The 16,093-nt window shown below is 37.6% G+C and overlaps 1 protein-coding gene across 1 annotated transcript; it reads left to right on the forward strand.

Moving 5' to 3' along the window:
* The first annotated feature begins 217 nt into the window (after positions 1-217).
* Positions 218-15,815, forward strand: LOC148128547 (vomeronasal type-2 receptor 26-like). Its single transcript, XM_087948839.1, has 4 exons — positions 218-435; positions 1,360-1,648; positions 14,422-14,548; positions 14,911-15,815. The coding sequence occupies exons 1-4, from the start codon at positions 218-220 to the stop codon at positions 15,813-15,815; spliced, it is 1,539 nt and encodes a 512-aa protein (XP_087804965.1).
* Positions 15,816-16,093: the final 278 nt, after the last annotated feature.

Consider the following 16,093-nt stretch of genomic DNA (forward strand, 5'->3'; position numbering starts at 1 on the left):
CACCCCAAGATTCTGAGGGAACTGGCAGACATGATCTCAGAACCATTGAATTATGTCTTTCAAAGATCCTGGAGCACTGGGGTACTACCAGAGGATGGGAAAAGAGCTCATGTAATTTCCATCTTCAAAAAAGGGAAAAAAATAGATGCACAAAACGGTGCTTTGAAATCATTTAACTCTTCTTTGGAAACAGGCGATTGATTCAGCTCCATGAATTATGGACCTCCTGCTTCTGCATTTGATGCTACTGGGGTCCCAGACAGTCTCTGGGAAGCTTAGAATGAAGTGCCCACTGAATATGGTGCACCTGGATAGAGAAAGACCATGGAGCTACTACAAGCCAGGAGACCATCTCATTGGTGTAGTCACCAGTGCAGTAACACTAAACCAGGAAATGTTGTTTTTCAACCTGCTTCCTTATAGTCAATCTTACTTGTAAGTTATTCAGTGCAATGAAATTATATTCCTTCCATCTGCAATTCTAACACTCTCATTCTTTTCTCCTTATCCTGCTTACTCCTATATTTCAGGAAGTGATTAATTTTGTTTATAGATCAGAATTCTGTGGGTTTCCTCTTTTGTTTTATTTACTGGAAGAGACACAAATACAAAGATGGAGCAGAAAAAATACCTGAAAGAAGTCCACATTATTCTCCTTCCCACATCCAGTCTAGAATGCATGACTTGAATACTGACTTTTGTTTAAAGTACTGATTGTTGTAGTTAACCTTGACTAACTTATTTCCATATTTTTATAATTACACACATATATATATATATATATATATATATATATATATATATATATATATATATATATATATATATATATATATGGATCTTTGTTATTAGGGTTTTCTCGCGTAAGATTCAAAGTATCTAGACAACGTTTCGATGAAGTCTCATTCATCATCTTCAGGCTTGCTTCTTCGGCTCTTCTCATCACTCTGAGAAGCACAGAGCCGAAGAAGCAAGCCTGAAGATGATGAATGAGACTTCATCAAACGTGCCTAGATACTTGAATCTACGCGGAGAAAACCCAATAACCAAAGATCCACATACAAATACCCGCAAGAACCTCAGAAAACATATATATATATATATATATATATATATATATATATATATATATATATATATATATATATATATATATATATATATAATACTTATATATATTATAATTAATTATAATTATTAAATTTGATGGGTGAATATAATTTGCCTCTGGTTTTTTTATCAGTATTGGCTTCATACTCAATAGTCTTGTGTTGATAAAGAGGATGAAATTTAGGGAAAGGTATTGCATTACTGCTGTTGATGATGCTTATATTAACCAAAGCATTTTTTTTACACTAGTGAAACTTACGCTTCCAAAGGAATAGAACGCTTTATTTTCACCATTCAAGAGATCAACAAGAATATCCAGCTCCTGTGCAATTTAACACTTGGCTACAACATCCATGACAACTATTTGAATACACTTGGCACTTCAGAAGTCTTGCTGGACATGCTCTCTACCGGAAAAGCCAATGTTCCCAACTACAGCTGTGGAAGGAAGGACAACATTTTGGCTCTTCTTGATGCAGCTGATAGAGAGAATTCCCTCCATATGTCAACATTAGTAGGCCCCTACAAAGTCCCACAGGTTTGTGTGCATTTTTCTCCTTATAATAAAGTGAGTGGGGTGATAGTGGGTGCATGATAGAGCCAGCCATATCTTCTCTTTGGAGTTCAAGAACTGCTTTAAACTATATCCATTGTAGGAACTGGAAACTGGAATACACATTAGGTTGGGAGCATGTATAAAAAGAGTCATAGCCTCTCTTGATAGCATCTCTATTGCTTTTGGGGCTTCTGATGCATACTTGTGAAGGTGAGGAGAGGCTCTGACTCCAATCAAGGGGTCTTCAATAAAATAAGAGAGTACACCACTGGTGGAAAGCTGACATTTTGTACATGATCTTAGAAAAATGATGATAATGCTGAACAAATGCCATATTCATGGAAATAATTGTGAAAGAGATGCTTTGCATCCATCAAGGAAGGGACTGAATTACTTGGCATTAAATTCATTTATTCTCTGGCAAAATATTTAAATTAAAAAATGGGGACAGAGAGTTAATTGATACAGAACACTTTTCTCACCAGCAATCTAAAACTAATAGAGTAAGCAGTGCTTGTAACATGGATGTTTGTCCACATAAGAATACCAACCTTGCTGTCAAGGAAAATCAAGCTTTTGATATTGTGTGCTATATCATGTACACTAATAAAACAGGTGGCAAGGAAGTAGGGGAACTCAGGCACAAACAAGCTATATAGAAAGTAAACAAATAATCAGTGAAAAGGGTGTTAAATGTCTATGCACAACACACAGAGTATGAGGAATAGGATGAATTAGAAATTCAAGCAAATGAGGGCAGATATGATATTGTTGTCATTAGGGAAACTTGGGGGGATGAAACCCACAAATGGAATATACCGCTTGAGGGATTTAAATTGTTTAAAAGAAACAGACCACATAAAAGAGTATGCAGAATTGTAATATATATGAGAAATACATACATCTTTACAGAAATAGAGCACAACAATTATAAAAACTTCTTGAATGCACTTAGATGCATATAAAAGGGGGGTGGGGACTGGCACAGTGGCACTGTGACAATGGCACACTATAAGCCGTACCATCAAACAGAGAAAATAGTTGAATTTTTTGCTAGTCAGAGATGAAATGATAGAAAGGTGTTCAAGCAACAGGAACCTTGGGGGAATGAGGATGCAATATTGGAATTCAACATTATGCAAGCACATAAGCAATAGAACAAAGTCAAATTAGAGCTAATTTCAGAGCTAATTTCAATAAACTTAGAGAGATTTTGGGTAGGATTCCATCAATGAGAACCTTCAAGGGGTAAACAACTAAAGCAGCTTGGGAAGTTTTGAAAAGTGAGATTATAAAAGCCCAGTCTAGCACAATAGCAATGAAGAAGAAAAATAACAGCTCTCAAAAGAAACCAGCATGGCTGCATAAAAAAACTGATAAATTGAAAGACAAAAAGGACAAGTATAAAAACTGGAAAGAGGAGCACATATCTAAGGCAGAATATCAGCAAATAGCCTGAGCGTGCAAAGATGAAGTGAGGAAAGCCTCAAAATGAATTAAGACTTGTGAAAAAACTCAAAAATAACAACAACAATAACCAAAAGCTTTTTTCAACATGTAAAAAACAAGAAAAAGTCAAGGAAATTATTGGTCCATTGGTAGGAGAAAGTGGTAAGAAGCTGACAAGCAACAGGGAGAAAGCAGAACTGCTTAACTTATTTTTTGCACAAAAGGAAAAAAACCAGATCAACCTATCAAAAACACCACCGGAAAAAACTCAATAGTAATAACTGTGAGAGGGATATTGGAATTCTGGATGGAAACTAATCAAGGAGAAAAGCAACCTAGAATTAAGGAGAAATTTACTGACAGTTAGAACAATTAATCAGTGGAACAACTTTGCTCCAGAAGTTAATACTCCAACAGTGGATGTTCTTAAGAAAAGATAGGACAACCATTTGTCTGAAATCGGCTAGGGTTTCCTGCCTGAGCTGGGAGTGAGACTAGAAGACCTCGAAGGTCTCTTCCAACTCTGTTATTCTGTTAATTCCAGTCTTATCTACTGTTGATAAAACATATCTGTTTTACAGCCTCATAGTGATTACTATCATTAATTAATCACTTTATTTAAAAATATTACAAGCATATTATCCAAAATGTCAACTATTTTTATCCTTTTGTATTTAGAATCAAATTCATCATAAAAGCTTGAAGAGCAACAAAGCCCACAGAGATGATTTTCTACAAAATGAATTTTTCAAAAAAAAAACCCACCCATGTTGTGAGTCCCACTATTGGCAGGTTGATTTACCCCATGTATAAATAATACCTTTTATATCCAGTTGGGTGGAAGATGGCAATAATATTTTCTAAATATAAAAAAATGTATAAAATACCTAATCAATTATTGACCCATTGATCAAATAGATATTGTATCTAAAATAAATGCTAAGTTTCTATTGAGGAGAGTTGATAGTTGCTCAGTCAACAAATAACAAATAATTGCTTGCTGAAGGCTTTATTTATTCATTGATTTATTAAACTTGTTTGCCACCTGTCTCACTGCAAAGTGCCTCTGCACTTTGATAAAACTACACTCAGCATGTAGTTCACAATGGAACTACAGCTACATGGAGGAAAGAATGCAGTGTGCTACCCCAAGTGTTCTTCAACATCTTCAGAAATGATCTAGAAGAGAGGAAAGGAGGGGAACTCATCAAATTTGCAGACGACACCAAGCTGGGGGAAATTGCTAACACTTTGAAAGATGGACTCAAGATTCAGAAGGATCTTGACAGACTCAAGCACTGGGCCCTATCCAATAAAATGCAATTTAGTGGTGTGAAAAGCAAGGTCCTATTCCTAGACAAAAAAATATTAAATGCACAGTTATAGAATTGTTGATACCTGGCTGAGCAGTTGCAACTGTGAGAGAAATCTAAGTGTCCTACTGGACCATGACAATGGGTCTAAGTCTACATGGAGAGAAGTAAGCAGTGGGGTGCCACAAGATTCTGTCTTAGGGCAAGTACTCTTCAATATCTTCATTAACGACTTAGATGAGGGAATAGAAGGGGAATTTACCAAATTTGCAGATGATACTAAACTGGCAGGAATAGTTAACACCCAAGAAGATAGGCTCAAGATCCAGATGAATCTTGACAGACCAGAACACTGAGCCATATTTAAAAAAATGAAATTCAGTGTAGAGAAAAATAAAGTCCTACACTTAGGCAAGAAAAACCAAAAGTACACATATAGACTGGGTGAAACCAGGTCAATAGCAATAGCTGTGAGAGGGATCTTGGAGTCTTAGTGGACAACCAGCTAAATATGAGCCAGCAGTGTGCAGCAGCAGCCAAAAAAGCTAATGCAATCCTAAGTTGTATTAACAGAGGGATACAATCAAGATCAAGGAAAGTACTAATATCACTCTATAAAGTCTTAGTAAGACCACACCTAGAGTACTGCATCCAGTTTTGTTCACCACATTATAAAAAAGATGTTGAGACTCTAGAAAAAGTATAAAGAAGAGCAATCAGGATGATTAGGGGATGATTGGAGGCTAAAACATACAATGAACAGTTACAGGACTTGGTTAGTCTATTAAAGAGAAGGACCAGGGAAGACATGATAGCAGTCTTCCAATATTTGAGGGGCTGCCACAGAGAGGAAGGGGTCAAGTTATTTTCTTTAGGCCAGACAAGGAATAATGGATGGAAACTGAACAAGGAGAGATTTAACCTGGAAATAAGAGGAAACTTTCTGACAGTGAGAACAATCAACCAATGGAACAGAAGTTGCCCTCGGAAGTTGTGGGAGCAACATCTCTTGAGACTTTCAAGAAGAGATTGGACTCCCATCTGTCATAAATGATGTAACGTCTCCTGCTTGGACAGGGGGTTGGACTAGATGACCTACAAGGTCCCTTCCAACTCTGATTATCTTTTAATATGTTATCTGACTTAAATATGAGGCATCAGTATGTTGCAGCTGCCAAAAAAGCCAATGCAGACCTAGGCTGCATTAATAGATGGATGGGATCAAATTGATGAAGGAGAATATTTGTAGCTCGGTGTTGAAGTGACAGTTTCTTGTAGCTCTTGTAGCTTTTCTTGCAGACATTTCATTACCCAAACTAGGCAAGATCATCAGTGCTAGTAAGGAGTGTGAGGTATGCTCTCAAGTTTTATCTTCTAATGATTTGCTCTATAAGCACTGGTGTGAATTGTCTTGGAAAGTTTTTTGTTGGGCTGTTAGTTTGTTTGGCAGTTCCTTGATTAGGGTATTGTTTACTTCTTGATTATTGGTCTGATGTTAATCAACATCAATTAACCAACATCATGTTAATCAATATCAATTAACATCATTAATTATTGGTGCATGAAATTAAAGCTATGGAAACTACAGACTCCCAAAACTGTGTCTGTTAGAACAGACAAAATTTCAACAAAAGACCTCTTAGCTTATATAACTGACAAATTATATGAGGAACTACATCTCTGTTTCTTGTACAATTGAAGAAGAAAGTAAAAAAGATGGTGGCACAAAGAATCTGAAATATACAAGCAGAGAACAATGTAGCAATCTTCCAAAATTAAATATAATATGGCCCTTTATTGGAATATACTTCAGTTAACATCATGCACATGTGAGTTTAACTGCATTAAATTGTAAAGGTGATTGAGAAATATGATTTGCATTTTGATTTTTTGTCAGGTCCTAGATATTTCTACAGGAATGCTGGCATATTGGTGGGAGGAAGAGGGGCGGAATGGAGTGATCAGTATATGAAGTTTCTGTTTCTGTTTCCTGCATTATTGTGCTAATCTCTATATGATGTTTCTGTTTTCCTGCAATGATGTAATGTGGGAGGGGTTTGGTTAGCATTGCTTTCAATAACTGGTTTTAAGTGAGAAGATTCAGTTCTTGCCTAGATCTCTTCTTATCACATGCCTTTCAATAAAAGCTCCTTTTGGAACAACTGCAGTTTCAAGAGTCCTGCTTTCTTGGGAACATTGGAGAGGCAAGACCTTACATTTTTATTGCTTTTAGTTAATTTGTTTCTCATTTTCCATTTTTATATAAATTCTCCTTAATATTCTGTATTTAATATTATAAACAATGGCCAATCAACAAATTATTCTAAGATGTTTATCAAAACAAAAAGTTGGAGTTATTAAAAACTCATATTTTGGAGTTGTCTTCTTCACTGCTTTTCCAGATCAGTCATAGAGTTGTTTCAAAGACCCTGAGTGATAAAAATAAATTCCCATTTTTCCACCGGATGCTCCTCAAAGAAGGGTTTCAGTTTTCAGCAATTGTCCAAGTGCTCCTGCATTTCAGGTGGACCTTGATTGGTCTCCTTGCTCCAGACACTGAGGAAGGAGAGAATTTCCTGAGGACTTTTCCTCCTTTGCTTATCAGGAATGGAATTTGTGTTGTTATATCACAACAATTCTCTATGACTGCACATCGAGCACCCTTCACGGATTCCAGCTTTTCTCAGTGGAAACAAGTCAATGTCTTTGTTCACTTCACAGAACACATTATCGTTTCAAGCACATTTCATATTTTTCATCTAACACTTGACATTTTGTCAGGACCCATTAGAGAGAAAATCTGGATCACCACAACTTTGGGATACTATATAATGACTCATCTTGGATATCACAAATACATCCATAGTATTTGGAGCTTTGAATTTCTGCAAAAAGTAAGCCCTAAATATGATGCTTTTGAATCCTTTTCCTTTTTAGACCCCCAGTATGAAGACAAGAATTTTCAGTGCTCTTTTCCAAAGCATGTTTTTTCTGTCAAAGGACGGAAAAGATGCATCCAAAAAACTCCAGTGGAGATAGAAGATGATTTTAATGGGATATTGGTTGAAAACAGTGACTCTGTTTACATGGTCTTTATGACTTTGGCCCACATCTTGAAGGCTGCATATTCATCCAGATCTTGGAGGAGAAGGAAGGAGGCTCAAGAGACACTGGAGGCTCCAAGGATGCAGCCATGGCAGGTATGGGGTCCCCACAAGGATCCAACAAACTAAATTTCTTTGGAGAAAAGAATCCATTTGAGAAAGAGGGGAATCATATCAACCTCCTTGTACTACAAAAGGCCAACAGATTTGGCCAATATAGTTACCTGGGGGTTAATTTACCAAAGAGTTGGTAAACACTTCTAATTTTAAAAGGGTGATTGCACTTTTAATGATATTCCTGTATGTAGGGTTTGTGGTTAGCACTGTAGAGTTTTACTGTTATAAATTTGAAGGAGACCCTGAGAACAACAGATGGCATAAGCCTTAGATGAGTTCTATTTTCCAATGTGAGTGGCTCATGAATCATGCTGGAATGCGGAAGGCAACTTTCAGCTGTTTACTCCAGTAGAAAGAGAGCTTCACACTGAAAGAGAGGTCCATTTCAAGTTCTATGAATAAAAGTTAGCTCAGAATTTAATGCAAAATGTTCCTTTGTTGTTTACAATATGTCAACCTATGTGACTTCTTTCACAAGATCAGAGTTCACACTTGGGTGATTACATTTGTCCTTTTTGGTACAGGATTGTATTTGTTGTATTTAATACAAGATTTTTTAAAAAGGTAAGTGAAAATATCTACAGATCCCTCAAATTGTGGACTTATGACTATAACTTTGTTGCTTGTATCTTTATGATTTGTATTGTTTTATTTAGTTTCCTTGTATGATTTATGTTGATTGTGTCAACTCGTGAAGCATTCCTGACCTGTTCTTGAATTGCCATAGGCAGGGGGATGGGGAATCGAGTCTCGCAGCTGTGTGGAGGAACTTGCATTTCAGTCAAAACAAAGCACATTCTAGCCTTCAACATCAAAGTCATCTCCACAGAGATCCACAGTGGCTGGAGGGAGTGACTTCTACAACCTACGAAATTGCTTCATTGGGGAATGTGACTGATGACACACCTTGGGGGGGGAGAGGGAAGCAGAGTTAGGGCCAAGGCACAAATTAAGTGAGGTCAGAGTTGGTGTGACTTGGTCTGTACTGACACGAAGCTCCTAATAAATAACTGGATTTCCTTAGAAGCTTGGGCTGAGGATCATGATTTAATTAGGGCATTGATCAGAATCCTGACAGATTGCTTATTTAGTATCCTCTGACTTTCTCTAAGTGTTGTATCTTATGATTTATGATGAATATATTTTATGATAACTATGATCATGATTTATTACTTATAGCTTTTATGTACATTGAGAGCTTATGCATCAAAGACAAATTCCTAGTGTGTCCAATTACAGCTGGCCAATAAAGAATAAAGAATTCTATTCTGATCACCTCCTGGCTGACAAAGTGTTGAAACTAGGGGTGGGATTCACATTTTTTAACAGCCAGTTCAGTGGGCATGGCTTCGTTGGTGGGCATGGCTTGGTGGACATGTGACTGGGTGGGCAGGGCCAATTCGACATCACTCACATCGAGGGGCGCTTCTCCTCGCCTGGCCTCTCGTGACTGTGGGGATGCTGCAATGGTTGTAAGTGTGAAAAAGAGTCATAAGTCACTTTATTCGGTGCCATTGTAACTTTGAATGGTCACTAAATGAACTGTTGTAAGTCAAGGATTACCTGTAAAAAAATACAAAAAGCTTATTTGCTTGCAAAAAGCTGTCCTAAATACCAATCATTAAATTAAAAATACCTGCAAGCCGGAGTTACCTTGAGGAATTAAAATAGTTAAAATGCAATGATAACTATCAGCAGCCAACTCTTGCTCATAAAGTGAGGTCACAAGCTCTCCAGAAAGAGCACACCCAGGAGAAGCAATCCTTAGATCCATTTGCACCATTTAAAGATACCAGCTGGTCTCACTCACCTCACAAGATATCCTAAGGAAATCATCCAGATTTGAGGAAAGATCACATGCCCCCCAGAAAGGCAGTAAAAAAAATCAGTTGCAAGCTTGCATCCTGCCTCTTGGAAGTACACCCCAAAAGGACATTTCCAGATACCACTAAAGCAGTGAAGGGGGAAAAAACCCTCCCCAGATTAAAAAAATCACAAGGCAGGAAAAAAACCCCAAACACAATAGAAATAATTAAATAACAACAGTAGCTGTTACTTGTTAAACTAATTATCAGAACAAATAGACACAGGAACTAGCCAGATTTCTCAAACCAGTTTCTTTTCAGGAACAGAGATTAACCTTTTTCTTTCCAAACAAAGCTGAACAGGGAAAATTATTCCATCAATAAACACAGAATTAAACGTCACCAAGGACAGAGTTAAACTTCACAAAAAACCAGTTTTACATCAAAACTCAGAAAGGGTATGTAAACTCACGTTTGAATGTCAATCTTTCTAGCTAGCCTAGAAGCCTTGCTGAATGTCACTCATCTTGGTTCCTTGTCATTAAAAGCTTCTTTCTGGCAACTCTGCTTCATTATTCAATTATTTCTTCAAAGTGCTAACTCCAACAGGGGAGTATTTCCTCCCAACAGCAGTGTAGAAAGCTTAAAACAATCCTTCCCCTTTAAGAAAGTCAAGCTATCAGGTTTTCAAGTAAAATGGCTACACATATGTCAATTTTGGGCTCCAACAAGCAAAGTACCAGCAAAGGAGGAAAAAAAAAAACTCCAGAGAAGCTCCAGAGACAGGAAGTCTAGTCCTGCCAAGAATGTAATAAGGGTTAATGGAGAGGTAGTTTTTGTAAGCAACAACTTCAGAATGTAAGGAATACCTTCCTTACAGGATTGGGCCTGTAAAGTGCAGAAAAACAAAAGGAGAATTCTTCTAACAACCAATTCTCCAAACTGCTTAGAAAGTTAACAACCTGTTCTAGAGAATAGGTGTGAACCGGTAGAATCCCACCCCTGGTTGAAACATTACTTGAAACCTTTTCTTATGAATAGTATTCTTCTCCTACAGAAGTTAATTGCTTTTCCTCCTCCTCCTCTAGGATTTAAAGGGGACTTTCCCTATTTGAAGGATTCCTTTATTTCATGCTCTTCATCATTTTACATTCCTAAGCTGCCACCAAGCTATCATAGCCTAACCCTCTTCTCTACAGAAATCCCAGTTAAATATTATCTGACTGGTAGTTGCTCAATCTCTGCATTAAACCAAACAGTGAAGGGGAGACTGAACTTCTCTGGTTCACTTGTGAAGCTGTGAAACTGCTCCTCATCTTAAGAAATTTTTCTTTAATTCAGCCAGAATATCATTACTGAGTTCATTTTATCATGTTCCAGACTCTGGCATAACTGTGAACAGATCGTAAGCTTCTGTATAACATCTTTCAGTTTTTGAAAGCATGCTCTATCCTTGTCCTCTCCAGTTACAACATTATTAGAAAAGGTGCTTCCAGGGACCTGATTTTCATCTCCTGAAGATCCACATGCCTCTTCTCCTTCTGGTCTTTCCTGAAGGCTAAAACCAGCTCCTTTGACCTCTTCCTTGACTTCATTACCTCTTCCCTAAAGTTGATCCAGGTTTTCTGAAATGTCTTCTCCAAGCATGGTGCCTGCAAGGAGGATTGATACTTGAGTTGGGATCCCCCACAATTAAATGTTCATATGTTGAAATTCTTATGGATGCATTTCCTTTCTTTCCATGAGCACCTCACTGCCGCCACACATTTAGTTTGCAATCATTTATTATTTTGATATCATTTTCAAAAATATCCCTATCAAGTTTGGTCATTCTTTTTCAGTGCAACATTGAAGTTTTTGTAAAAAGTGTTATAGTCCTGGTTTGTAAAAATCATTTCCTACTGGAGTTTACTAATGCACCTCTATCAGGAAATCACCTTTGTGGGGTAGAAACTTGATATTTTTAGAAAAGATCAAAAAGATCTAAGAATTGGTACAAATCTTTGACAAAATAATATTTTACCAACTTTACTGTCAAAGACAATATAGAAGAATAGATGACCAAAGACTAATTGTTATCTATGACTACCTAGTTTTTATGAGAAAAATTAAACAGATTAAAAATTATCTGAGTTTTTATCCAGTTAATTATCATACTATCCAGCTATGACTTAAGTTGGTTCCTAATAATCATCTAACAAAACCATTTGCTAATACAGGTAAGTCCTCCACTTACAAGCACAACTGAAAACATTTTTTTTCTAAGTGAGATAATTGTTAACTGAATTTTGCCCCATTTTATGACCTCTCTTGCCAGAGTTTTTAAGTGAATCACTGCAGCTGTTAAGTTAGTAACAAGGTTGTTATTAAGTGAGAGTGGCTTCCCCATTGACTTTGCTTGTCAGAAGATCACAAAAGGGGATCACATGACCCCAGGACACTGCAACCATCATAATGTGCATCCAAATTTGGTCACATGACAAGGGGATGCTGCAATAGTCATAAGTGTGAAAATTTTGTTATAAGTCACTTTTTTCAATGACGTAACTTTAAATGGTCACTGAATTAACCATTGTAACTGAAATTTTGCTGAAATAAATTATATCATCATCATTCCCATAAGCTATTAAAGAACTGTAATGATATGCAAGAATAACTTTGAGGAAAGGGAGAAGATAACCTGCCCAGGAAGTGATCAGATAAAGTAGGGGATCCTGCAGCTGTATAAGAGCCAGCAAAACAAACTCAGAAAGGATCCTCCCTAAATTTTCAGGCTGGAAAATGAATTGGTGGGAGATTTGTACTTTTAGACTTACAAGATTCTCTTAATAGTACTCCAATCAAGTTGAATTAGTTTCTGTGATCATATTTCCAGGGGTGGGATTCAATTTTTTAAACAACCGGTTCTGTGGGCGTAGCTTAGTTGGTGGGCGTGGGTTGGTGGTAATGTGACTGGCTGGGTGTGTTCAACATTTAATTTTTTTTATTTTTTTTATTTGGTTTGTCAATTGTTTCTAAGATAATAGGTATAAGTAAAAACATAGTTATGAATACATGGATACATATAAGAAAAATAAAAGAAGCAATAGGATAGGGACAGTTGGCACGTTGGTGCGCTTATGCATCCCCCCTACAGACATTGTAGGAAAGGTGTGAGGTCAATAGTAGAAAGTCTAAGGTTAAAGTTTTTGGGGTTTGGGGAAGAAACCACAGAGTCAGGTAGAGTATTCCAGACATTGACCACTCTGTTGCTGAAGTCATATTTCCTGCAATCAAGTTTGGTGTGATTAACGTTGAGTTTGTATCTATTGTTTGCTCTTGTGTTGTTATGGTTGAAGCTGAAGTATTCATTGACAGATAGGACATTGCAATGTATGATTTATATACTATACTTAGATTGGACTGAAGTCGGTGTAGTTCTAGGTTTTCTAGGTCTAGAATTTCCAGTCTGGTGGCATAAGGTATTCTGCAATGAATAGAGGAGTGGAGAACTCTTCTTGTGAAACATTTCTGGACTTTCTCAACTGTGTTAATATCAGATACATAATGTGGGTTCCAGACTGATGAGCTGTATTCGAGTATTGGTCTAGCAAATGTTTTGTATGCTCTAGTTAGTAGTGTAATATTACCAGAGAAAAAGCTACATAAGATTAGGTTAACAACTCTTAACAACTCTTACTCACTCACTCACACCGAGGCACTCATCTCCTCACCTGGCCACTCATGACTGTGGGGATGCTGCAATAGTTGTAAGTGTAAAAAATGATTATAGGTCACTTTTTTCAGTTCCATTGTAACTTTGAATGGTCACTCCACAAAAGCAAAGTACCATCAAAGGAGGGAAAAAAACTCCAGAGAAGTTCCAGAGACAGGAAGTCTAGTCCTGCCAAGAATGTAAAAAGGGTTAACAGAGAGGCAGTTTCTCTAAGCAACACCAGAATGTTTCCTTCCTGCCTTCCTTACAGGATTAGGCCAGTAATTTCTTCTAACAACTGCTTCTCCGAACTGCTTAGAATGTTAACAACCAGTTCTAGCGAATAGGTGCGAACCTGTAGAATCCCACCCCTGCATATTTCCTGTCTTGTCTACCTGGGAGCAGGTTAGCTTGGGAACTTTCATCTTGCAAAAATGCATGCTTTCTGGTAATCAACCTGTTGTTTTCAAGGAGTTTATGAACTTTTTGCTGTTGTACAATTTATTTGATACCTGCTGTAGAATGCTCCCTATAAATTGATCAAATGTGTCTATTACATTTTCTCAATACAATTTTTTCAATATACGATTGACAAATTTTGCTGAACTTTTCTCATTTGCTTATGAACTTAGTGGTAACACCTGTGGTCCTAATTAAGCATATTGGCACATTAAAAAAGAACTTTAGAAGAAAAAAGGAATATGTGAAAATACCAGGTGGGATAACAAACCAAGGTTTCTGCTTTTACAATTCCTGGATGTTTCCATTCTAGTTCCATCCCTTTCTGGAGAAGAATGAGTTCTACAATCTTTCCCACTGGAATCTTTACGTGGACCATAATGGAGAAATAGCTGCAGATATGGACATCGAATTCATGGTGATTTCACCTGATGGGGATTTGATCAAAAGGAAACTGGGGAGTATAGAAAGACAGAGAGTTATTATTAATGAAATTGCTCTTCCATGGATAAATATGATCAACAAGGTAGGTCAAATATTGTTGTGTCTTCTCTTTTTTCTAAAGATTATGACCAGTGGTGGCATTCAATTTTTTTCTATCACTTCTATGAGAGTGTGGGAGTGAACAAATGAACTATCTGCCAGTATTTATCTCTCCTAAATCTGTTTGGAATGAGTTTGGAATGAGGCACTACATATTTCACTAAGTGAAGCCAAGGAACTATTTGGCTAATATTAATATCTACATCCATTTTCATGCATGCTTCGTCACAATATATTTTCTTTTGTACGCGTTCCTTGTTTTTCTGCTTAGTCTCTGCCTCAGTCCCAATGTGTGGAAAGTTGTCATCCTGGATTTGTCAAGCGGAAGCGAGAAGGAGAGCCTGCTTGCTGCTATGACTGCATTCCTTGTCCTGAGGGGACCATCTCCATTCATGAAGGTGAGGGACACCAAGGAAAAGGATAAGACTTGTGGAAATGGATTCATCTGAAACACTGTCATACAAGTTAAAAGGCTGATTGAAGCTTAATTGGGTTTTTGTTTTGTTTTTGTTTTGCAAGCAGTTTGGCAGTTTGATTCTCTCCAGTTCAGGGTTGACCCTGATTTCCATCCTTCCAAGGTTGGTAAAATGAGAACCCAGATTGTTGGGGGCAATAGGCTGACTATCTCTTCTTTCTGAAGAGATTTTAATAAATGCTTCTTGGAAAATACTGCAGGTAACAAATTTTGTCCCAAGAAGGTATTTCTTGAAAAGTGAAAGTACAGAATTTTTTTTAAATGTTGCTTTTTTGTTTTATTCAGATACAGAAAAATGCACCAAGTGTCCAGATGAAAAATATCCAAATCATGACAGAATTTATTGTATCCCCAAAATTATATCCTTCCTTTCCTATGAAGAACTTCTGGGAATCATTCTGGTCTCTTTTGCCCTATTCTTCTTCTTAGCCACAGGCCTTGTTTTAATCATATTCATGAAACATCTAGAAACTCCCATTGTGAAAGCCAACAACCGAGACCTCTCTTACATCCTCCTGGTTTCCCTCCTGCTTTGCTTCTTGTCTCCTTTTCTCTTCATTGGCCAACCAAGGAAAGCCACTTGCCTTCTCCGACAAACAGTTTTCAGCATCAACTTCTCGGTTGCCGTTTCTTCTCTCTTGGCCAAAACCATCACAGTGGTGTTGGCTTTCCTGGCCACAAAACCAGGAAACCGAGTGAAGAGATGGTTGGGGAAGAGCTTGGCCAACTGCATCATCCTTTCTTGTTCTAGTGTCCAAATTATGATCTGCTCCATCTGGTTGGGAATTTCTCCCCCATTCTGTGACTCAGACTTCCATTCCCAGCCTGGAGAGATCATCCTGCAATGCAATGAAGGTTCTGTTTTCATGTTCTACATCACCCTCAGCTACATGGGCTTCCTGGCTGCCATCTGCTTCACAGTGGCTTTTCTGGCCAGGAATCTTCCTGGAGCCTTCAATGAAGCCAAGCTGATCACCTTCAGCATGCTGGTCTTCTGCAATGTCTGGGTCTCCTTCCTGCCCACTTACCTGAGCACCAAGGGGAAATACATGGTGGCTGTGCAGGTTTTCTCCATCTTGGCCTCCAGTGCTGGTCTGCTGGGCTGTGTCTTCATCCCCAAGTGCTATATTATCATTCTGAGGCCGGACCTGAATACAAAGGAGCATCTTACAACCAGAAGAAATGTATAATGTGAGTTAGAAAAATTTCCACTGTCAACACATTCCAGCAGACCAAGCATAGATATTGTTTCAAGCTGTCCCGCATATATGAGCTGGGAAAGCTCATAATCAAAGGCAGACTTTGGAAGTCTATTGGTAGATATTGCCTTCCATCCTTATCCAGCATAACTGCAAGATGTGGATAAACTGGATTATCCATCTGGTCAAATCATGTAGAAATAAAAGGGGAGCTGAAATACAGCCATATAAGAGTTTTACAAAACAATTCCTAAAGAATTGAGATTATC

The sequence above is a fragment of the Notechis scutatus genome, unplaced genomic scaffold, assembly GCF_049901735.1.
Source record: "Notechis scutatus isolate UNSWTSFEM ecotype Mainland unplaced genomic scaffold, rNotScu1.2 NSCUSCF26, whole genome shotgun sequence".
Classification (NCBI taxonomy): Eukaryota; Metazoa; Chordata; class Lepidosauria; order Squamata; family Elapidae; genus Notechis; species Notechis scutatus.